Source organism: Labrus mixtus, chromosome 21, assembly GCF_963584025.1.
Source record: "Labrus mixtus chromosome 21, fLabMix1.1, whole genome shotgun sequence".
Lineage (NCBI taxonomy): Eukaryota > Metazoa > Chordata > Actinopteri > Labriformes > Labridae > Labrus > Labrus mixtus.
Window position 1 is genome coordinate 3,916,053 of NC_083632.1, and position 24,924 is coordinate 3,940,976.

Consider the following 24,924-nt stretch of genomic DNA (forward strand, 5'->3'; position numbering starts at 1 on the left):
GTTTGGTCCAAAAGATTGGCTCCCTGACTATTCACAGACCTTGTTTTAAAGTTTTTTGGGACTACTGTACAGTTTTTTGGCCCTGTCTTGTTCGTGCTACTTCTACCTGGGATTTTCCCCACACTGGACCTGGGTTCAGTGCTTGCTCTGTATTGAGACAGTTGAGTATTACCCTTTGTAGTTTGAATGCGACTATTGTTAGCCAAAAACTTTGTTCGAACTTTTTTTTGCTCCTTAGGACAAGCGGAGAGTTTCATGGCTTTCATTACTGGGATTCGAGATTTAGGAAATAAATTCTGAAACGGGTCTACTCTTTCCCTGACCTTATGCATTGCATGTTCTCTTAAGTGGAGTGTATTGACCTTGTCTTGTGCCCGATCTTTAACTATTGGTTGACTTTGACTGCATAGTTTGCGGCCGGGTAGCCTCACTGGTAACCTGGATTTGCATATCTTTCCTTTGACCTCTTTGGCTCCTGTGTTTGTTATTGCTACATTAGTAAAAGTCGTGCCTTCCTTGCTGCTCTCCTCTAGCTGGCTAAAAGATGCTTCTATTCTGCTGACTTCCCGCAGAGTGGGTCCTGAAGAGGACAACAAGTTATACACAATACTGCCACTCTGTACATCTTCTAAATGGAAATACTGAGATTTAGGATTATTGCTACTTGAGGGATTTGTATTCTGTTGTGTAGTTGCAGAAGAATCTGTGCTTTGGTAATAATTGTTAGGATTTTCAGAGGTCCAATCCAAACAGTCCCTTTGTTTGGCGGTACCTGAAGGAACTCTGTTATTTAAGTAATAATCTGTGATACCTGATGCAAAATTAGAATAATCTGTATGGTGTGAGGTTACAGAATAAGAACTATCTACAGTTTTTCCTGAGGTAATGTTATAATGACCAAAGGTGCTATTTGAAGGGTCAGAGGTTTTATCGGATGATAACTTGAACCCCGTTTTAAATGTGGTGAATGTAGGCTCAGTGTTGGAAGTAGAGTCTCTACATGTGCTGTAAATGTCTGATGCAGGTGATATTTCTAGCTGGACAGTAGTTGTCTGAATGGAGACTTGAGGGATTAAGGTGTCTGTAGGAGGATAAAACTGATCACTGTGATGTAAGGAGGCATCTACCTCTGAGTCCCTGACCCTGTACCTGCCCGCTGAGAAGAAATGCTCACCAATCTGAAAAAACTGGAGCCTCTCCTCAACCATGTCCCTCTTGCTCATGTCAATCGCACCACTGCGTGTCATCTCAAACATCTTCCCTTCATGGAAGGGGAATGGGTTTGGCTCGCTCGTCGGCGTGCTATCGTCCGTTGGTGTTCGGGCTGGGGTAGTGTCTGGTGTTGTTGCCTGAGACTGTTCGTCCACGGCCAGTCCAAAAGGCTTAGGCTCGCCATTGCTTTCCTTTGCCCCTCCCATGTCAACAATTTCTTCTTCTCCACCTTTACTGGACCAGGGGTCAAAGTCCAGCCCTTTAGTAGCCACAGTCTTAAAAGGAGAATTAAACTCTTCTTCTAACTTATAACTGAAATAAGTGTCTGAAAATCCCTCTTTATCTGAGGGTTTCTGTTCCTGACTTTTAACCCCATCCTTACTTACACCATCAGGGGTCTCCCCATTTGAAGCGGTATCTTTTTTCAAAGCGTCTTTGGGACATTCCTCTGGGGTTTTCTCCTCTTCAATAACTTCCAGTTTGGTTGGAGGAAAAGAGCGGTCAGTTGACCTATATGTATCTGTTGCCCAGACATCTCTCCGGCTGTCTGGAAGACCATACAACCGTAAATCTGCCTGCTCGCACAGGCCGTCATCCTCATCCTGTAGATCATAGCCATCTAGAGAGTCTATTTCTGTCGCGTCTGTGTCATGGGAGAATTCAGCAGTTGTGGCTATTGAACAGTCCGTTATTGATTGGTCATTTCCATTTTGTTCATATTCATAGTCCTCCCCTTTGCCATTTGAACCTTTAGAACCATTAGAACCATTGGATCCATTGGAACCATTGGATCCATTGGATCCATTGGATCCATTGTTACCACCATGAGGTTCTTTGTTGTTTCCATTTTTGTCATGTTTTTTGGATTTAGTTGCCTTTTCCTTCTCCTTCCTTTTCTCCTCCTCCTCCCCAGAAACTTTGGAAGTTATTTTCTTACAAGGAATTGGTTGGAACATTGACTCATCATCCTCAGCATTTGATTGACTGTCATCTTCCCCAGGGAGCACTGGCGTTGGGGGTTGGATACGGATAATTGGCTCGGTCAGCAGATACTTGTCATGTTCTTCCTGCAAGTTCACCTCCATCATTTCTGTCTCAGTCTCTGACGAGGCGCAGGAACCCTTTCTTTCTGGATCGGAATTTTCTGAAGCTGAGTCCAAAGGGGGAGGGGGCGGGAACTCAATATATGCAACACCTTTGTCTTTTGAGGCTTCTTGCTGCTCCTGCCTTGAAATTTGATCATTCCTGATACTGTCTGTTGTTTCTTTTTGGATGTAATTATTACTTAATTCCTGCTGGTTATCATTTTTTGTTTCTTGCTCATTAGCATTAGCAAGGTCTGCTTTAGTGTCATGGACACTTGTTTTGCTTTCAGGTAAGGCCTCTTTAAAAGAGAAAACAACTCTGCCTTGATCATCTTCCTCTGATTCTTCAGATACCTCCATTATTGGGCTGGGTTTGCCGGGCATAAATCCCATAAAGCCATCAAGGGTCCTGGACGTGAGGTCATAGCTGACTTCCTCAGAGCTGGGTGTCTCTGGTGTAAGGGGACTTTTCCCTGAGCTATCTATGAAAGAGACCTGTTCTAGTGTGTCATCATCTGGACTAATGGGGCTGAGCGTTGAGTTTGATTTCTGTTTGACTGTGTACAGTGCCCCTTTGGCCTCTCTCTCTGCCTGCCTTCCGACCTGGACACTGACATAGACGGGCAAAGTTTTGATGCCCTTGAAATTCTCTGTGGTGGTTAGGGCAGCTGGAGGGGTTATGACTTGCTCAAGTGTTTCTCTAGGGCTTGCAAGATTATTGGAGTTAGAGTCTTTGGGTGCATTATCCAGAATTTCAAAAGTCCGACTGTCATCTGTCTTAGCTGGGCTAGTCACCGGACTTGTCTTGATTTTGTTCTTAGATAATGTAGGTATCTGTGAGGGTTTAGTTATTGTCTGTTTCTTTGTCAAGTCGTTATCTAAAGTAGAGGACAATCTGACAGGAATTTGGGATTCTGTCTTTTTCCTGAGGTTTTTGTTGATCTGTTCTTCTGTGTCTGCTCTCGTCACCTCAGCTATTACTTCTCTGGACACTGATTCTCCTTTTGTGGCTTGCTGATACTTTTTCGGCTCACTTTCTTTTTCAAGTTTCCTAGTAATATCACCAACAACGGGTGTCTGGATTTTCTGACCTCTAATGCTTTCTTTGATTTCCTGAGTACCACAAGAACTGATATCTTTCTCTTTAGTCATCGCTTTATTAATTTCAGTTTCCTTTGTTTGTTTTTGTGAGGCCTCTGGGATGTTTTTGTTTGGCAACTTATCTCCTGTAGGTTTTGGGAATTTGGGTGAAGATACTAAAGTCTGTTTATTGCTGTCTGTGGCAGCACATATGTTCTTCTCAATATCCTTTTTCTGGCTTCCTTCTTCGGATGTTTCAGACACTTTAGACCCTTTTGCTCCTGCAAATGACTGATAAACAGGAAGTTTACTCTCCTGTAATTTCTTTACTGAAGGCTTTGGCTGCACTGGGGGAGGAATTTTGGTTGGACTGGTCTGACTTTGTTTCTGGGCCTGAGCTTCAAACTTCATTCTCACAGCACTGACTTTTGATGTGGATTTTTCATGAGCAGGGGAAGAAGGTTCAGACTCACTAGTTTTAATTTGCTGTTTAATTCTGTCCTCACTTGTACGAGACACCGTGCTTTTCTGTGGACTGCTAGGTAAACTAGTACTTTTCTGTTCTGTTGAAGTAGAACTGACAAAGATCTTACCAATCGACGGCTCCCTGAGTTTACTTTTACTGAGTACCTCATCTCCTGCTTTAGGTTTCTGCTGTGTTTTCTCAGGGCTACTGCAGGCTGAGTTAGGCCAAGATCTCGGTTCCTTTAGCTCTCGTCTCACTGGCTTTTTCTCAGGGGACTGCAGCTCGACATTGAGCTTCTCTGTTTTGTCACGGAAAAACTGTGATACCTCACTTAGCTTCTCTTCAGCTTCCTTTACAGTTTGGTCCACCCTATCCTCATAAAGGAGCTTATCCCTGCTCCTGTCGTGTTTATCCTCGGTAAATCGCATCCAAACTGCATGTTTGGGGCTGCCCTGTTCTGTGGAATAATGGAGCACTGTCACCTTATCGAACTGAGATGGATCATCCCTGTGCGAGAATTTCCCAGACTCTCTTTTGGGGATTCCTTGCTGCTGACTGAAGCTCTCACTACCACGGCTACCACTCTCCTCAGAAACCAGGTGACGGTTTCTGTCAGGCCCAAGTGCTGAATCCTCTGTGTCAGAGTGAGACAGCGATGATGCTTCAAGTTTTTCTGAGAGAAGCATTTTCTCAGCAAACCTATATGACTCGCCTCTGATTTCTGATAGCTCATCATCACAGTATTCTATGGAGTGCTGGCTCAATAGTTTCAGGGCTTTATATGAATCATCTGCCATCAGCTGAGCAGAACTTGGGCGACTATCCTCCTCCTGAGATACCGGGGTGTTAACACGAGATGTTTCCAGGAAGGAAGGCAGGGATTCCTCTACAGTGAGCTCCTCTTCTTCCTGTTGGGCCTCATCATAATCAATGATTTCCCTAATTCCATGGTCCCCTTTGTAGACATAAAGCTCAGGGTGTTTCTTGGTTTCTCTGATAAAAACCTCAGTTGGCTCTGCTGTGCTGTGGCCCTTTTCAATATGAACCTCAATAATCCTTTCAACTTTGGGCTTGGATTTAATGTCTCGGTCAAGAAATCTAGGAGTCAGCTCATCACCTTTGACTGAGTCCTTGCTAGCTTTGTGTTCAAAAAGGCCTGCCAGTTCTTTAGAGGGATCCCTACCTGACTGGAAAGCTTTCATGATATCTCTAACTGACATACCTTCCTCTATCATTTCTGCCCCATCAGTCAGCTGGGGCTTGTGATATACCATTCTAGTAGTAGTAGTAATATGAGTTTCCTCTTTAAGACACATACTTTTGCTCATCATGGAGTCGTCTTCAGGCATCATTGTCTGTAAGGCTTTTATGGAACTTGTTGAAGCTACATCTGGCTCTATTGATGGAAAAGCAGATGCACCCTCTTCCATGAGCAAAGGCTCACAAAGATCATCAGGCTGGTCATAGCTCCTAATGTGGACTTCTGTTCTGCTTTCACTAACACAGGGAGGGATGGGCGAATCTGTGAATAAAGGCTTAGGTCCTGTACTCTCTGCACTCTGAGGAGCAGAGGGTGTCTTTTCACTACGGGTCTCAAACCCACTGTCTGACAGTGGACTCTTATCCTGTTCATGAGACAGGTCCTCGGGTGATTCCAAAATAGTGTCTGGCCCCTGATAAGCCTCAGCAAGTTTACTTAGGTCCTTCTCTGAGGGAGACCTCAGCATGCCTGAGACTGGTGGAGGCATTTTGAGTTTGTGCTCTTGTATCGACATTGATGGTTTTAGAACACGTTTCTGTTTCTCTTCCCCTTCCCCTTCCCCTTTCCTCTTTGCCTCCTCCTCGTACCTACATTTCAATTCTGTCATTTTGGAGAGAGAGCTCGCGCCGATGTCATTTGTTAAGAAATCTACAACTTTGGCCAACTCTAAGTCTTTGCTTGACATTGACTGATGTCTGAGAAGAAGTTTGCCTTCATCAAAAGAAGAGAAATAGTCTGAAATGGCACTTCTTTGTGCCTCCTCAATCTCATCTCTGGAAAATTCCTCCCATTCATCCTCTGAAGCTCTCTCTTTACCTGCAATTGCCTTACCGTCACTCATGATATCCTTCTGTAATATCTCGCTAACTTTCACTAAATCTTCTTTCACTTTCTCCACTAGACTAAATGGCTCCTCGTCTTCTAACTTGGTCTCTTTAGGAGTGCCAATATGTGATGTTTGTACAGTTTTAGCTGCTGTCTGTGGGTCTGTCTGAAGGATAGCTGTCATTCTGATCAGATCTTCTTTCATGTCTGCTACATCTTTTAATATCTCCTGGTTGGAAGTTGCAGTTGTGTGGATGATGGGCGGCGTGATGAATGGCGGGGATTTCATTTGGGAATTTATTTTTGATGCTGTGACACAAGAGGCTAAAGAGGAAGAGGGCGAGGAGGGACGGGCACGATCAGGCAGTGCCATTTTGAGAGACCCTGGCCCTGGCTTTTGAGGGGTATCTGGAATGATGTTAACTAGTGAATACACAGGTACAGTCACTGTATTAGGGACAACTGCCGGGCTGGACGTGGCAGGTACAGATCTCAGAGAACCATAGCCAGAGCTTGCTGTTGTGGACCTTCGCGAGGCGGACCTTGATTTAAGAGTACCATATCCTGACACAGAATATGAGTCTATAGCTTCATTTATAGCTGCACTGACACTGGAAGTTGCTGCCTGTGTCGTGGCCTGTATCCTCTCTTGGAGGCTGCTGCTTCTCTCTGAAAGATGGCGAGAAGAAGGGGAAGAGGGCGTGGAGGAGGAGGATGGATATTTAACAGGCGAGAGCGATCCATTCATCATGGACACTTCTGAGGAAGCAATGGTTGTCTGCCCGCTGGAGGAGAGAGATGAGAGGGTTGACCTCCCACCTCTGGATGAGAGTGTTGAATCCACAGAGGTTTTCAAAGGGGACAAGCTGGAGATGCTTTTAACCGGAGAAAGTTTAGGAACCCCTGCATCTGTTCCTACTGTGGACCCCAGGGCAGTTTTAAATGGCAGATTAGAACTGTACATGTCGTAAGGTTTCTTTGGCGATGTTGGAGCAGTGAATGGAACTGGTACAGAACCATTTGGTATTGAGTGAAGTGGGGAAGTCCTTGATGTGTATGCTGAAGCAAGGCTTTTGATTGATGCTGGATCTGTGGCAGGTTTGGAAGGGCTTCCAGAGGACACAAGATTGGCAGACCCCTGGACAGGATACTGACCCATTTGGACAACGGTTTTAATAGGTGAAGGCATAGTCCTGTAAGACCTTATGGGAGATGAGGACACTACCTCACTAACAGATTTAACTGGAGTTGACAAAAGAGGTGGTTGTGGTGGAGCTCCAAGGGTTGCTTTGATAGTTGAGCGGCATGCAGGTGAAGGGGAGGAGAGGGGCCAAGTCGTTTTCAATGGAGAAGCAGCTGGTGAGCCGGCCGGTGAATCGGTAGAGGCGAGGGAACCCCCCACTCCGACTGGCCTTGTTTGACCAGGGACGGTAATAGGAGCAGTCGACCATGGTGGGAAAGGTCTGGTTGGAAAGACAGGTTTGTGAGGGTAACCAGCAGGCAGTGTTCTTGCTGTTGTGCTTCGCTCAACTGCTGTTTCTTCAGATGGAATTGTAAAAAGTAATGGGAAAGAAGGAATGGGAAAAATAATAGAAAGGATGCAGAGTAGTAAAGATAAAATAATGTTGGGAAAAGAAATGAAGAAAAAAATGTTGAAAGAGGAAAAGATCAGAGGAGGAACATTTGGTCAGTGACGCAGTCCTGGTATCAAGGAGGGAAAAACAGCAGTTTTATGAAGTGCTGAGATAAGAAATTCGAGTACTGATTTAGGATGGGTTTATGAAAAGAATCAGTTGTGTTCCTGTGTGATTCAGGATTGGGAGAAGACTCAAACAACAGCAACAACAACAGCAGCAGCAACAACTTAATGAATAAACTCAATGAAGCACATAAAACAGCAAAGGAAAATTCCAAAGACAATGACGTTGACCAACAATTGACAACAGAAAAATGGCAGGACAAATGCTCGGGATTGACATAAAAACAACTTCTCTCTTTGGACTTCAGATGTTCTGAAATCAAGGTATAGATTCTGGCTCTAATTTCAATCCGCTTATTAGAGTGCCTTTTATCTGTTTGTCAAAGAAATTACATATTGATAGACTCCCCAAAGTCAATTTAGAAAGTATGACACCATAAAGCCAAGGGCTACAAAAGTTTCAATTTTCCTTACAAACAGAATATGACAAAATGTGTTTTCCAAGACCTTAGTTTTGGCCCATTTTGTCATGCAAAAAGCAATAAGAACTTGGTGACAAGCAGAGTATGACAAACTGAAAGAAAAACCTTAAAGAAAGCCAAACTCAAGATCTCCTAGCATGCATTTTGTCCCACAACAAGCTGCTACATCGCCCCAAAGACCAAAAAGAGTTTCAGACTTAGAGGGGACAAATGAAGATTCAAATTTTACTTTGACCTCTTTCCCCAAATGCTTTAGAAATGATATCAGCAAGTCAAAGAAAAATTTTGATGGTGCTGCATTTACAACCTTGAAAAACTCTGCAGTGGAAATCAACCAAACAAATCCAGGAGTACAACTCACAACGTGGGCAAGCACAGCACAGAAACTTAAAAACAACTCATTTACCCATGCAAAAATATGTACCATGTTGTCAACAGGCATGTGAACAGTGCATGTTATGTAGGATGAAAAATACGCATTTATTACATAGAGTAAGACACATCTATCTACATATTAATCACGCAGGTTTATTACAGGTTGATTAAACTTGTTAATAGACTACCTTATCTTATTGTATTCATCAAAGGGTTTGTTAGTGAAAATGTCAAACTCACTCAGTGCAGGCTCGGCCAGATAGCTGTAGCGCTTACGTAAGGCTAGGGATGCAAAGGTATGACGTCGCTCTGGCTTTTCAGTCTGCAACAATAGCAAACAAAACATCAGTTTTACGTCAAGCTACTTTGTGTAGTTCTGCCAAATGAGCAACATCTGGACCGTATAATTTGAAACCAAGCAAACCCAATAGTCTGCATTAGTTGGTGTTAACAAAAAGAGTTGCATAGCGCAACACCAAATCATCCTTTTAAGAGGGTTTATTCCCCTTAGTTCTTTATTTTTTCAAGAACTAAGAGCACTTATTACGAATAGTGTTAACAAGCAAAGCGGTTTCAAATTAGCTTAGAGATATGACTTAAAACTTTAATTTATAGGTACCTCAAAGTACAAATAATCAGTTCTAAAGTAATGTCACTAAATTTTAAATCTTGCCACTTTTATCACATGTTAAGGAACAGAAGGGATAATAATTGGCTTTAAAACAAATAGTTTGTCATATCTAGAATATATCATGCAAAAATTGAGCAGCTGAAGGTCGCATTGAAAAAGTAATGCTTGAATTGCTCTGATAAAAGCGGGAAAAAATAATGCTATGATGAACAGAGCAGGGCCATTATAAATCTAGCGCAGAGGAAAGCACATGGGTGGGGAGGGTGTGGTTTACCTCATCCTCGGCATCTGACTCCATTTCCTGGTTCCCAAGATGCATTGCAGAAACAGGGGGGAGTAACATAATGGAAAGCAGGGGGAAAAGAAACATCAGGGTGTGAAAAAGGAGTGATTGACAGAAGCTCCAACGCAGAGGAGAAGCCACTTAAGCAAACTCAGCATACAAAAAAAAATAAAACAAGTACTAAACACCAAAAAACAAAAAGTATAAAGCGGCGACACTCAGAAGCAAAAACAGCAAATGAAGACAAGCAACGTCACACAAAAAGTCTTTGCACAAAAGCCCTCAGCCAAAAGCACGGCATTCAAATCAAAAGAGAGGTATAGGAACAAAACGAAACAGCCAATGAAGAGAATCCACTGTAAAGATAACCCGTATAAATATAAATATATATATATATATACAGAGAGGCTTTAAACAGATAAAAGACACAGGGGCGGCGGTTTGGCCAAAGTCTTTCTCTGTCTTTCATCTACCAGTGTTATTGGGGCTGAAAATATCCCAACCGTGAGTATGGTTATGGAGGTGACAACAGAAAATGGTGAGTTTGGACAACCTTACCTTTTTCATAGCAGGAAGTGTGATGTTAAGGTTGCACACGGCGGTTTGCGGGAGGCCCTTTGCCGTCCTACATTCCTTAAGGAACGTAAGACGACCGCAGGGCTCCTGGCTGGGATCTCTCACCTAGAGAGAGAACATTGCTTCTTTATGAACCTCACTGTTTTATTTTTCATTTTTTTCCACATTTGTTTATGAAGGAGTGAACACGAGTTCTTTCTACTCGACAGACGCTGTATTTCAGAACAACTACTTTGTATATTAGTGAGTATGTACTATGTAAGCTACCTTTCTTTTAAGGTAATATAGCACAGAAAAGAAGAAGAAGCCCTTGTGAATGGTACAGTTAGAGATTATTTTCCATTGACTTTAAGGCTGTGCACTAGCAAGAATCAGGGGATATAAAATGTATCATGACACAGGGAGTAGAATCAATATAATGCCGTATATTGCAAAAATGTGCACAAGCTGATATACTGCATTTCTATAAATGATTCTTAAAGGGGACATATTATGACAAATCCTCTTGTACAGTGTTTTTGAACATATATTTGGGTAACCTGAGTGTCTACTGACCCACAAAATGTGAAATAAACTCATCCAGTCCTTTGTTTGTGGTCTGCATAAGTCTTACAACACAGAGAAAAATGCTCCATTTCAAATGTACTCTCCTTGTGATGTCACAGTGGGATTCTGGTAAAAAAAAAAAAAAAACTCCCCTCCACTGATATCTCCACCCATGGACTTCCACCCCCAGCCTAGAGCAAAACTTTTGTGCAGGTCCGCCATTTTTATTCCAGCTAGCAAAGGAGTGATGTCTGGGAGTGGGCCGGGGGGGCGGGGGGGGGCGGGGTCATTGCATTTGAAGAGACACACACACCAAAACGGAGCGTTCTGAGAGAGCTGGTTTATACAGGGTCACAAACCTCCTCTGGTGCTTGATTCATGTTATATTCTGACCACAGCACAGCACCGATGTTTCATTTAGACCACAGGGGGACTGTTTGAAAAGGTTTGAAAAGGTTGAAAAAGGGGGATAATATGTCCTCTTTAAGGAAAACTGTCATTGAGACTTGTTTAACAGTATTATATGGTCGGGCTGCCCTGCTGTCGTGATACAGTGGTGTTTGGTCTGGTTTCATAATAATGATGCAAGGTATCGACTATGGAGAACATAAAGTCAGTAGGTTAATCAATAATGTGAGATCATTTATCAGCCACAAAGAGAACTATGTTAAACTCTTTGGATGTTGGAGTTTACTGTGTTTAAAGGTTGTGTAGGGGGGAAGTAGGGCATTAAAGGGGAGAAGGACTAAAAGTGTCACGACTTTTAACACTTTATTTGAGTTATTCTCAATGATGCTTGACCGCAGTGTTGATCTGCAAAGACTTCACAGTTCCACATTTAACCCTAATAACGCAACGGTGATAATAGAGCGTTTGTAGTACCTTGACACAGAAGGGTAAACGGTTCTCCTTGAAGGCGTAAAAGTTAAGAACTAACTGCTGACCAGCTTTGGTCAGAGGAGCCAAGTTTCCATAGCAGTCCAGATAGATGGGCCGACCCTCCAGGACCTGAGATTGCACAAAGAAGACGTGAGAACAACATCTGATGGTACTTTTTTCAAAAGTATTCATGATGTGGTGATAGGTCTGGATGTACATGTACAGTACAACTTTCAGTTTGATGTATTTTGGGGCTTTTTTATGCTTTTATTTGATAGGACAGTTGATAGAGCAGGAATCAAAATGGATCGTACCTCTATGTCTTTGCTCCTGGCCACCTCCTCAAAGTTCTCCTGCTGCTCCAGAGTCTTATCCACCTTGTCGTCGGTCATACAGAAACACCTCAGCCTGGACTCCACGGGGTCGTTCATCTTAGCGAACACCACGAACTTGGCCATGTACGGCACGCAGATGAGCTCCCTGTACAGCTGCGTGGCCAAGCCCACCGTCTCCGGGATCTGGTGACAGTCCGCTAACCAGAACCTGCGCGAGAGTCCGAGCGAATCGTTAACTTTTCACACAGAGAGAGATGACTTCACTCCCCGCACAAACAGTCGTAAGAGAAAAGAAACAGGTTGTCTCACCTGGCCGAGACGTTGGTGGTGAAGGAGACGCAGTCATTGACGAAGGTGAGAGGAGTCGTACCGGTGATGTCTTCCCACTGAGCCGGGGACGTACCGCCTGTTAAACAGACACAACATCAGACTTTCATTAGCTTCATGTTACGAGTTTTATTGATTTGCCCCTCTGGAGAGACGTTCTAATATATCAGACTTTAAATAATGACTGGTTTTATATATTTTTTTAAACTTATTTTCCACATTTCAAACCCTGAAGACCACAATAAATATCGAACTAAAACAAGGCTTTTTACTTTTTACATTTTAGTAGGACCTACTAAAATAAGATAAAGCGACATTTACAACCACGTTCACACACCTGTAATGCTACAGAGAAGGCGGAGGCATGGAGTGCAGTCTCCTTTGTAGCCGTTGGTAAGCCCCTCCCCTGAGAGGGGCGGGATTGGGATTGTCATGGTGATGGGCTTGTGGAACTTTCTTCTTCTGGGCTCCACGGTAACGATGGGGCTGAAGGTCGCTCTGTTGCCGAGGATTTTCTTAACGGTGTCGTCGGGTACTGGCTGAGCCTGTTGAGAAAAAAAATATTTTATTGTTTACAATATAGCATGCTAGCTGTTAGCTTCTGCCACTATTATTTCTGAGAGACACAAATGTAATGTAATACACTCACCTGTAGTCCCACTTTGATCTTCTTGGTTAAAGCCCCCTCTGGGAAGGAAGCTTGAACCAATGGGACGCTCCGACTGCACAGAGTCCCGCCCTCTGGTCCCATGTGATTGGTCTCCTGTCTGATTCTGGACACTACAGCAAAGTATTGCGGGAAGTCCTTGGTGATGATGCGGCAGATTCTCTTCTTCTCCAGCTCCTCAGGACTGTCGAGCTCTACAGCGAGGGAAAGACATTCAGTTCATTTGAATTCAAACTACTCTGTGAATGTTAGCGGATCATACTGTAAGGGTTTTGTAAAAGTCCTCTTAGATGAGTCTTTAAACTTGCCTTATCTTTTAAAAAAACAAACCAATGCTTTACCTTCATCCATCCCGCTGAGCAGCTGTTTGAGGTCGTCCGTCTTGTAGTCGTACAGATGCTCCTTCCAGGATTCTCCGTTCTCACTGCGCAGCAGGATCAGCTCTCTCTCCTGGCCCCGCATCGAGCCAAAGTGTGGGATCTCCACAATCACAGGGCTGGTGAGGGAACACGTTAAGGGGGGAAATATGTGTTAATGGATCACATTTAATTCCTTTAAAACCAAAGACAAACTAACCAAAACAAATGAATCCTAAAATGTGTCTTTGTAAGAGAAGAGATGCTCAGTTTATTGATTTTTTCAGATAACAAGGAAAGCTGTTATTTAGTGACATAAAATCAAAACAGGACAAAGAGATGTCCTCAAGTATAAGCAGGTGATAAACACATTTAATAAAGGTCGCTTTAATTACTCCACAAACAAAACGACATATGAACACTGGTCCCAAAGACAAACTGTACAGGTATAAATGATCGTATGATGATGACATAATGTTAGCGGTGGTCGTGCTGAAGCTCAATGGGACAATCAGAGTGCATGTGATAGCGCGAGGTGACGTTGACGAGACACTTGAAATGGAACAAAGACTGGAACGAGGAGGAAAGCTGCACAGCCCTTATTCAAACAAGGCGTGAGAGCAACAGAAGAGAGAAGGACAAATGGACCAGATTTTAAAATCATAAACCCCCAACCAAAAAATTATTCAAAGTATTTGAGGACAGCACAGCAAAATCTTAAATATCCACTTATTGCCAACAGAAAATTGGATTTTTACCAAACCCCTAACCCTAACCCCAACCCTAACCCGCCCAGACCAATCAAAACCAAGAAGGGTTTGGAATTCTGATGTCATCTTTGTCAACTACATTGGCGGCCGCTAATGCCAGGACATGAGTCCTTACCCCCTTGTCTTTACGTTTTCTTGGTTAAATGTCCTTGAATAAAAGAAAGTATTACGTACAGCAAGCGATTTATAACAGACCGAACGGCCACTACCAAGGGAAGTGCAAGTGCTGTGAGACAACTTTTGTAACCGTGGCAACAAGAGGCTCCCTGTGAGAAGCACCGAAATTGAGGTCAAAGGCACTTCCAGCAACTTCCAAAAGGCAGTTAGTGGACACAGGTCCTCAGTAGAGCTGCAGGCCTGTGACCTATCATTTATTTAATGTTCATCACTTTGCAAAAGGGATCGACATTCTTGTATCGTTCTAGTTTAATATAAAAGACTTTAAGCCAAACCCTGTCTACAAATGGTTCTGGAAATACAGTACACAAAACAGGCTGTGGGATGACATAAAGAACTGATCTCAAAAGGTGAAGTAAAAGTAAGAGGAGTCATGGGAAGCAGGATGATGCTCGGCTTGAGGAGGAAAAGGCTCATGCCCAACAAGCGCAGTCCAGTCCAAACAGCCAATCAAAAACCTTTTGCTTTCAGTGACGCCTGAAGCCCACTGAAAGCGTCTGAAAGAAAGAAGACAATGGTCTCTGCAATGGAGTCAAAGCAAATTAGTGTAGTTTTAGGAAGAATTGTAAAACTCTACTATTGAAACTCAACACTGTGTCTCTCCCTGATATGCTTATGAGGCCAAATCTAACCCACTTCCCTGAGGTACACCCGTCTTCTAACTAACATTAAGCTCAGATATGGAATAACTGTTTTATTCTTACATTGACTTCTTCCCAAAACTACGGTATAACAGTAATGCTGTGTCCTAACAAATCAAAGTCAACAGAGATGGGTAAAATAATCCATCAGCATGAATCAGCCTCGGTCATGTCGCTTCCTTTGGGAGCGGTGGGAGATACAGACGGGGGCAGGGAGCAAGGAGGAGGTGAGGATGGGGGGGAGCTATGTTTGGTTTTCCTACCCAACAAATCTAGTTCCTCTGGGTCCCAGCTGGAGCACTGGACTAACCAGGCTCTCGCCTTCATTAAGGGCTGGCAGCTTTCTGGGAAGATGTAGTTTACTGTGTCCGCAAGATAATAAAACACACACACACACATCCACACACAACACACACTTGCAAGGTCAGTTAAAGCACACACACCACTGACCGCCAAATCTTTTGTTTCAAGCTGTCATCTATGACATCACTTGTGACCACTTATTGCAGATACTAGAGATGCTGCTGTGTGGTGGATGTGGATGAATCTGAATAATGAAGGGAATGCTGAACGTAACCTTCACTAGTCGCAAAAGAAATGTCCGATTACTTCAAAAAGACTCGACTTTCATCTGATTTATGACCTCAGAAAACTTTTCCTCATGAGTTTACTGATTGTAATTTACATTCAATTTAGCGCAGAAGTTATTTTGTGCTAGATGTTGATGTTAGTTTGTATGCGTCAGAGAAAACAAAAGGTGCTCACACTCGCACAGTGAGAGCAGAGCCACGAGCCGAGTCAACAACTTAGTTTTTGAATTTCACCTGCGCAAAATGTCAGACAGCGACTGAAAGTCTTTATATGTGATTTTTCACACTTAAATGTAGAAATCAAGTATATCCTCTGAAAATAACTCTGTGAGTCATGACTGTCTACAATGGGTGTAACACCCGAGTCCCACTGTCTGTGATGTTTTCAGAGTTTTCAGAGTCCTATCTTCACTTTGTTTACATCGCCCGGACGGCCGGCTGACTCCTCCCCTCGTGTATAAAAGTTGTTTAATTGAGGGACTAGAGAAAAGAAGAATAACATACTGTACTCACTGCTTAACTGTGTTTCTAGATCACGCTCATTTCAGGTAAATTTACATGCAGTGTGAAGATACAATTCGCATATAAAGCCTTTAGAGCACCACGGCAACAGCTGACCTGCCCGTTTAATCTCCTCCTGTCATGAAACATATGAACGAGAGAAATACAGTCGAGAAATAGCAGCAGACCAGCAGCTGTCAGGGAAAATGTGTTGTGATTTAGCTCGCTAGCTAGCTTCTGTGTGTTGATGATGGAGAGTGTGTGTTCATGTGAGAGAGCGTTTGAGACGGCGTTTGGATTTGAGACGTGTATATGAGACAACTAAAATATGAATAGATCGGACTTTAACTTCCATCTGTCAGAGTTTCAAAGGAAACTTTATTGACAATTGTTAATGCTCTGTCTGTGCTAGACGATCGGACTGTGAGCACTGAAATCGTGAGCTTTGGTCGTGGGATTGTAAATGATTCAGCCGTCAAGTGCGAGTTGACATCTCATCAAAAGATGTATACAATGGGACAGTGTATGCCCGGCCTCATACTACATCTAAAGGATGTTTTCGGCCTCTGATTCAGCCTTTTGTCGAGATGCTCTTAAATAATTTCCAAACTGATGTACCAAACAAAAGAATCCAGGCTTCCAGCTGCTCCAAGGTGTGCTCGTGTTGATGTTTTCTACTTTTTTTTTAAGGATGTCTGGACTGTTCTTGGGGGAGGAAAAAAGCTTTTTTCAGGACATGACCACTGGGCTCTGTATAATATAATGTGCTTGAACATTTTACCACAGCAGTGGTTTCCAACGTTCACGTTTTAAAAACCTCTATAACCCCAAAAGATGAGCTCAGCTATGTCACCACTGAGCGAAGTCATTAACTGATCAACTGGCCACATTTTTTAAATCATCAAATCAGCTGACATGTACGCCTACTGTTTGTTTCTCAAACTCTAAATGAACATATTCAACATGTAATCAGGGTTTTCATAGAGCTGGACTAGTAGAGGGGCACTGTTCAGTTTCACATCTGTTAGAGATGCTGAATTTACTTTGCCAAGGGGAAACACACTGAAACGTATTTCACTTCAAACAGCAGGTGTTTACACCTCCACATGTGCGCGCACACATTCACACTTTTAAATACAAACGCAGAAGGCTGGAGAATGACGATGGCAGAAAGCAGAGGGAAGGAGATGTCAAGTAAACCGAACACGAGTGCGGAGAGATAACGCCGTTAAGCAAAACTGCAGGAGCACTGATTTAAAAAAGAAGATGCGGTCTTACCCGAGGAACTGAGCTCCTGCTGGGCCGACCTCCACCAGTCTGCTGGCCAGGCCTTCTCCTTCCACCATGGGAGGAGGAGACGCCAGCTTGTGTTTCTTGACCAGCCTGCAGGTGATCCTGGTGGGCGCCGTGCATTTTCTCGGCGGGATGATGATGCGCATGCCGTTGTGGCGACTTCCTCTCATAGAGCCGCCCCTGGCGTCCACCATGAAGCTGACCAGGAACCTGACGAAAAAAGGGAAGGAAAGGGAGGAGGAGTGAGAGGAGACGGTGGAGTAGAGACAGGAGATTAGTGAGAGGAGATGAAAAGACAGGAGGAACATGTGGGGGAGAAAAAGAGATAAGAGCGAGGAGAGATTACAGGAAAGGAAATGGAATAAAAGGTAAAAATACATCAGAGTCACAACAGTACTGATGGAGAGAGAAGAGCTTTAGTTGAGGTGGAGTCCTGTTCCATGCTGTGATCTTTAAAACACACACAAAGTCAGTGTGAGTAAAGGAGGAGAAAGAGGGAAGATCTGAGATGTAAGGAGCTTTCTGTGTTGGGCATGGCTGCTCTTTTAAAAAAAATCTTCATAACATAGTAGAATCAGCCAACATGCCAACACAGGAGCCTCCAGTGTATCTTGTGTTAACCCACGTTTGAGGGAAGTGTAGCTGTGTGTAAAACTACACTTTGAACTTCACACACACACACACACACACACACACACGCAAATATCCACACCATGCATCGGTGAACGAGATGTCATGTTAGTTTGTATGAATCTGTGACACAAATGGCGTGAATAGAAATGTAATTTTGCATAAATGAATCCTTAAAGGGAGGATGAGCGACACTTTACACATAAATAAAGCAGAATTAAAGAATATCCTCTGAGTCATGACTGTCGACAGTGAGGGAGAAGCTCGAGTCCCGCTGGCTGTGTTGTTGTCGGAGCTGTGTTTACATCATGTTTACATGGACGGGACGGCCTTGTGTATTAAGCTGTTTTAGTCAAGTGTAGAGAAAAGATGAATAACATACTATACTCACTGATTATTTGGTTGTCATGTAAGTGTCATTCTGTGTCAATTTATGTGCAATATGAAGCTACGAGCTAACTAAAGAGCATGCTAACACAGCAATGCAGGACACAGGTGATTGCTGCTCGAGCAAAGGACAATTTTGTCCACTGCTTGTGCTTAATGGTGATTAATTATGGTGCGTTCTAATTGATAACGCCTTCATGTGAACGCGAGAGGAGGGGGGGGGGGGGGGGTTGGAGGTGTGTCGCTGGAGGAGAGCGGAGGCTTCAGAATAGCGGAGTTGTCTCCAAACAGCAGTTTAAGAAGATAATATAAAGTCTAAAAACCCAAACTTATATGAGTGGTATCTTTGTTTGCAATACTTGACTCTTTAACAGGATTCTGCATCTTTTTAGTTTCTATTCTGTTTAGTTCCAGGTGTGACTACGGTGCGCGTCCATTTCATTTCAATCTCTGCAAAGTCACATTCAGATCAGTTAGAGAAAGAAAAGCAAAAAAAAAAACACAAAAAGCAAAAAATCCAAACCATTTAAAGTCAGATCTGTAAAAACACAGTTCATGTGTGAGGAGAGCAAACACAGATGTTACGAGTGACATGGGGGGGGGGGGAGAAAGGAGGGGCGGGGGGGGTGTGTGTGTGATGTCACCAGAAACAGGAAGTAACACAAAGTTGTGGAGGTGATTAAGAGGGGGGAAACCAATCACAGTCAATCACCTGCTGTCGTACTGCGGGAGCGGAGAGGAAAAACTGCAGGATGGACGACAAAGCAGCGCAGGAGTGACAGGTCAACAACAGAGCTGGTGTATCGATTGAATACCACTGAACAGAAGATTTGACATTCTGACAAAATATGGTCCAGAAGGTTAGATGAGGAGACTCGGGGGAGGGGCTTTTTGCCTTGACTCGAGAGGGCAGTGATGGTAGGAAACCAGGGAGAGAGATATATAGTTAGGAATGACATGCGGACTTTAAGCTGCCCGCTTAAAGGACTTTAGCCTGTGAACATGGGGCGTGACCTAACCGCTAGGCCATCAGCGCCCTGAGAACATTTTATAAAGCGATACAGGGTATTTTTAAGCGTCTGTTACAGTTCTTTTTACTGTCCGCTGTAAGCTCTTTATTAAAGTGTAGAGTACGGACTGAAACATGAGAGTCCTACGACACTTTTAATCTCACGCTCTGCTGGACCAGTAAGTGAGGGGATTTCCCAAAATGTCAAACGTTTGCTGTTATAGCAGCTGCTTCATTTTCATAGTGAGATGAGTCACAGGTGGATTATCTCCTCAAAGGTCATTTATTTATTTAAAATATCGGGCGAGTAAGGAGCAGGGGTTTTTGGATCTGGATTCGGGAAACTCATCACTAAAACATTACCTCTGAGTGATATATGAGTAGTTTTGTTTTGACCAGTTTAGCATTACGATATCATACATTATTTATGGAAATAAAGGAAGTGGGTTTTTTCTGCTAACAGATCATTTTTATATTTGAAAAATGTTTATATTCAGAAAATCAGAGGGGGGGGAAGAGAATCTGCTGCAGGACGGAGCTGCTTTCTGGGGAAAAAAATGAGAAAATGCAACACAGGCAGAAAAGAAAAGCACACGTCATGTCCCCCGAACACCTTTTCCTTTAAAAAAAAAAAAAAAATGAAAAAAGAAAACCCCACTGTGATCATTAAGGCTTGTTTTCTAGCTTTCCCCTCAATCCCCTCCCGAGCTGTGCGGATGAGAAAAAGTCAGCTGTGACATTTTCCCTGATCCTCGTCTTTATCCGCTCATCCTTTCAGTAATGCTCACCCGGAGTGTATCGGTGAGGAGACCAGGTTGACGTTATCCAGTGCGTCCGCAGTCCAGCTGTACCTCCTCAGAGAGTCGTTGTCGAGGTCCTTAGCCGCGGCCAAATGCTGCGAAGGACACGACGAGGTCATTGAGAGGCGTGTGTGTGTGTTCACATGTAAACTTCTGTGTGCACAAGAGGTTATCAGCAATGTTTTAAATGTGTGATTTTTATTTAGAGAGAAAGTAAAGAAATGAAATAACGAAACACTTTGTTGTTGTCATATGATGAATCCATGCACTGAAATAAAAAGACAGAAAGAAAATGAAGAATATCTCGCCTGAGTTGAAGGAGGTTTAACAAATAATAATCTGGATAGTTGGTGAACGGCCTGCCTGAACCCCCCAGTTTGTCCCTATCCTTCTTCCTGCACCACCATTTCATCAGATGGCTGTTCATCATGAGTCTGGATTTGTCCCAGATTTCTGCATCTTAAACGTTTTTTCTTGCCACTGTAACTTTTCTAAACGTTGCTAAGTGCTCATGATGGATTAACGTCGGGTCTTTGTAGATAACTTAACAATGAGTAAGGTCTTCTTACCTGCTCTTTTTGTTATCTCGAGATAACATTTGTTATGAATTGGCTCTAAACAAATAAAGATTGATTGAAAAGACGAGCATCACTTCTTAAATTTCTTACAGGACTTATGGCTGAGTCATCAAAATAATTCTGTACATGGTAGTACATGTTCACAAGTTATTTTAGGAGGGAAACTGGCATTTTAAAACTTAAAAATCCATCGTTTAAAGGAAGGTTATTAAGACAGACGCCAGATCTAGATGACCCAAAAGAAAGCCAATAATATAGCCCATTAGAAGATTACAAAACGGGCGTCTTAAACCTGTCTGTGGAGGTTTCTCAGGTCATCCAGGTCATGGTAAACTTGAAGATTGATCTAAAGGCACCAGAGGCAACGTGACTAGGTTGAAAAGTCTCCTCCTAAAGGCGTCTTCATGTGAGTCATCCTACGTCATTAGCACTAGCTTGACCATTAGCATGCTAATGATCCACAGAGGCTTAAATCTGTAGCTCCGTCCACCGGTTAGTTTAGAACTGAAGACGCCTTTTCGGAGGAGAGGGGAAACATCTTTAAGATCTTTAAGAACCAAGTCAAGCTGCCTTTGGATCAAGCTCTGAATCCAGAACCTGTTCCAAGATGTCAAAAGCACAGAATCTGTGTGGTATGACTAAGAGATGATCAGTTCCTTTAATCGATGCTAACATGATTTTTTTCAGAGTTGTGGCGGGGAGGAAGTAATGGGCCAAAGTGTGGCTTCAGTTTATCAACGTGAACGTGTAAATGATCACTCTCGAGGTTGCGTGTCTCAGGAATGATCATTTAAGGTGGGAAACTCCTAAAAAACGGCTGAAAACATGGGATTCAATTCCAGGAATGTCGCCTATTTTACAGTCTGCATTATCCGGCAGAAACCTCAGAGAGAAACAAAGGGAGGGAAAATGATAAATACATTCTGTGCAACTGAACATAACTGATGATGTCATGACTGAACTGAAAAATAAACACTTCACCACATAGAAGTGTGAATGGTATGTCATTTTCATGCACCGGTGGAAGGATGACACAGTGACTTTAAACATCTACCTTGTTGTGTTTCTCTACAATGAAAGACCTCTCCTTACAGAACATCTGCAGCAGCGTGAGGGGAGACAAGCTGTTATTTAAGGAGCTGTTACATCCACAGGTCGTATCATCATGTGACTTTGAAGTACTCTCCAGATAACTGCTTCTCGTGATAAAGATCTAAACAGCATGCACAGAAGAGCATGACGAAAACACGCGCTGTGTGATTGAAGGTTGCCTCCTGTGTTATTGAGCAACCAAACTCTGCACGCTTGGGGAGGACACACAAGGCGAGTCTGTGTCCAGGGCCTCGTACTCGTTATGATCCGTCCTTGGTCCTATCTAATAGGACAGCTGAAGAGGAACAGGAAGTAGAGAAGGGATGATGACATTTTTTTTTGGGCCTTTAGGATATATATTCTTCAACACCTTTTACCTTATTAAGCTTAAGTACCATTTGACTTCATCTGAGAAATGAGTGGAACATTAAAGTAATCCCGCTAACAAGCCCTAACTACCAATCAAATGTACTCTTTCGGTGAATAGTAAGAGGATTGGTCGTGTTTATATCAGCTCAGACTCCGGGGTAAGAGGATTGGTGGATAGTCCGGGTTTTGGCACAGCGGTGTGACGGCCTGGCACATTTTGGAGACGGAACTATTGTGACGTTCATGAACCTGAGGATCACTGAAAGGGCGAGAGAGAGAGAGAGAGAGAGAGCAGTCAGGATACGTACCATCTCCTTACTGGGCGCCAGGATCTCCTCGATCATCATGCTGTCGCGCGTGAACGAGCTCCGGTTCAGCGTGTTGGACCTATCAGAACTGAAGGAACGCAGGCTTGGTGTGGTTGCCGCAGAAGTCACGGATTACCAAGACAACAGTCACAATGATGGAGAGGGGGGGAAGTGAGGAGGAGGAAGGAAGGGGGGTGGGGGGGTATGAAAGTGAACAGAAAAAACAAACATAAACACATTAAATGCATGCAGCTTCCAGGAACCTGACTGAATGCCACCAGTTACAACACAAACCACAAGGCAAGGAAGATGCTTCTTCTTCTTTTTTCCAAGAGCTACAAACACTTAGGTTGTTGCCCAATGGCCATTAATTTATCTGAGGCAACAAAACACATGTGAGGAAACTAAACTCTGTCGAAATCCAGATGCAAATGTAGTTGAAGGGGGGTGGCTGTTTTTTTCCAAATAACTCTTGAGACACAACCAAAGAACAATATCTCTGTACTTTATTACTGTTTTAATACGTTTCTTATTTCCTAACAACTGGGCTATTCTCAAAGTGTTAGCAAACACAATTTAAACGCCCAGAGAGCCCCGAGGGGAAGCAGAGCAGCCAGTGAGAGTTAAATAAATGTTTGTATGAGAAACAATGGATGCAGTACTCGGTTGTCTCATGCACATCTTTTGACAAAACCTCCCTATGAGAAGTGTACACTGTTCAAAGGATGCTAAAGTTTCTGTCTGCCCTTCATTGGTCTGAGATCGTGTGCCGAGCCGTTGTTGTCGTGTGATGGAGCTCAGAGAGAAACTTTAATGAGGCAAATAAAAGAGCATTCCTGAGCGATGACACACCATGAAATGTTTTTTCCCTGCAACATCTCAACCGCAATTACAACAGCGCCGTTTGCTCCACATACAGTAAGTGAAGTGATGTGAATGAATTAGCCAGCGCTCAGAGGACATGCACTGTACTGGAGCACAACCAAAAATACATTTCTTACAGTAAAATTTGAAAATGTATGGAAGCCTAGAGAGGCCATGGTTGCATTATGTAATTAAACTCTTAAAAAAAAGGCACTTTAAGCATGTGTGTTTTTACGATTATTTACCGTAAAACTCAGGTGATAAAATGCACTTTTTATTCATATTTTGAATCTAAGAAGTGGGTTGCGTCCTTTATATGGGTACAACCAATACACCTGTATAAAATCCTGGGACATACGGCATCATGACTGAAAGTGCAGCCGCCACAACCACCCACTGCATGCAACCTGATTGGTTTGGACATTTTGCCCCATTTGTTGTGTATTGCACGAGGCCGCTTTGCTGCACTTCTTAACAGCTTCCATGAGGTCATAATCCTGCATTTTAAGACAATGGTGGTATACTGTGTATAGAGTTTAGTAAATAAACTTTGTGGAGTGCTGGTTTGTTTGAGATTAAAGACAACGAGTGACCAGCAGAGGTGGTCAGTGCGACTCAAAGCAAATTGGTCTCAGGCTGTGGGTCTGACTTCCCCTGATGTTGACAGCTCAACTTCTGTATCGTAGCTAACAGGATTGCAAACTCCACATGGTGAAAACAGACGGTACAAGAAAGAGCTGCACAGAAACTGCACATTGTGGACTTTGCAGAACACATTAAAAATCGTGTGATGTCGTCAAAACAGTGCAATCCTTTTTTTCCCCTCTGGGAAACCCCCCAAAACAGACTGCGACTTATATAAAGGTGTGACCTAAATTCATGAATTTACAATACTTAGGATAATATCAACAAAGTAAATTAAAAAAACATAAAACGTGAGTGCATAAAAATATATTTTCTGTTTCATTTTTTTTGCATTTGACCATTTTAAATCTTCCTGAACTGATATGAAATGATGGATGACAAGACACAATTGCAACCATGCTCTCTTTTGGCTTCCAAATATACAATCAATTATATTTAAATGGCTAAAGTCTTACGCTAATGCTTTCTGAACACATGTCTCTTAAGTGAATTTACGAAATTAAGAATTCATCTTGGTACTGCTCATTGATTATGACTTTAAAATCATTACAACTGCGCTACTACATTTATTAAAGGTTTAGTTTTGGGGCTTTTTATTGCAGAGATAGGACAGTGGATAGAGTCAGATATCAGGCAGGGAGAGACAGTGGGTTATGACATGCGGGGAAAGGAGCCACAGGCCAGATTTGAACCCAGGTCGCCCACTTGGAGGACCACAGCCTCTTTACATGGGGCACTCGCACTGACCACTATGCTACCGGCGCCCCTAAAGAACCAAAATGTATGGTCGTTTTTTTTACCATAAAGATTTTGCTGCAGTAAAATTCAACAAATTTCCAAAACAATTACATGATTTATGTAATTAGTTAAAGTATTTGTGCTGTTAAAATACTTTTGATGAGTCTGCATGTACATTTTTAAATGAAATGTACATTTGTTTCTTAGCACTAACAGTTTCTGACAACATACAGTGAGTTTATTCTGCACTGTATTGTCTCGTGTGGAAACTTTAAGACACTAAACTGATGAAGGCAAACGCTTTTGCCCGCAGAGAAATCAGTTCAGGTCCCTGGAAGCTCGATGAACTCCACACAGAAACCAAAAAAAATAAAGATGCAAAGCTTCACCTTCTGCGGTGAACACTACAAAGACCCCAGGCATGAGGAATCAGTCAAAAAGAAAAAA

The 24,924-nt window shown here is 42.9% G+C and overlaps 1 protein-coding gene across 26 annotated transcripts in view; it reads right to left on the minus strand.

Moving 5' to 3' along the window:
* Positions 1-24,924, minus strand: part of LOC132955077 (ankyrin-3-like) — a 159,135-nt gene that overhangs the window by 17,762 nt on the left and 116,449 nt on the right. For 10 of the 26 annotated variants that reach the window (XM_061027741.1, XM_061027737.1, XM_061027731.1 and 7 more), the window contains 13 exons: positions 22,231-22,333; positions 19,872-19,978; positions 18,787-18,819; positions 17,043-17,267; positions 13,071-13,225; positions 12,712-12,923; positions 12,400-12,607; positions 12,045-12,141; positions 11,715-11,943; positions 11,404-11,529; positions 9,958-10,080; positions 9,391-9,417; positions 8,726-8,807 (listed from right to left, as the gene is read on the minus strand). In XM_061027741.1, the coding sequence (XP_060883724.1) occupies positions 8,726-8,807; positions 9,391-9,417; positions 9,958-10,080; positions 11,404-11,529; positions 11,715-11,943; positions 12,045-12,141; positions 12,400-12,607; positions 12,712-12,923; positions 13,071-13,225; positions 17,043-17,267; positions 18,787-18,819; positions 19,872-19,978; positions 22,231-22,333 (1,727 nt within the window). The remainder of the gene's footprint in view (positions 1-8,725; positions 8,808-9,390; positions 9,418-9,957; positions 10,081-11,403; positions 11,530-11,714; positions 11,944-12,044; positions 12,142-12,399; positions 12,608-12,711; positions 12,924-13,070; positions 13,226-17,042; positions 17,268-18,786; positions 18,820-19,871; positions 19,979-22,230; positions 22,334-24,924) is intronic. The other 16 variants (XM_061027743.1, XM_061027740.1, XM_061027734.1 and 13 more) reach the window with 7 other exon arrangements.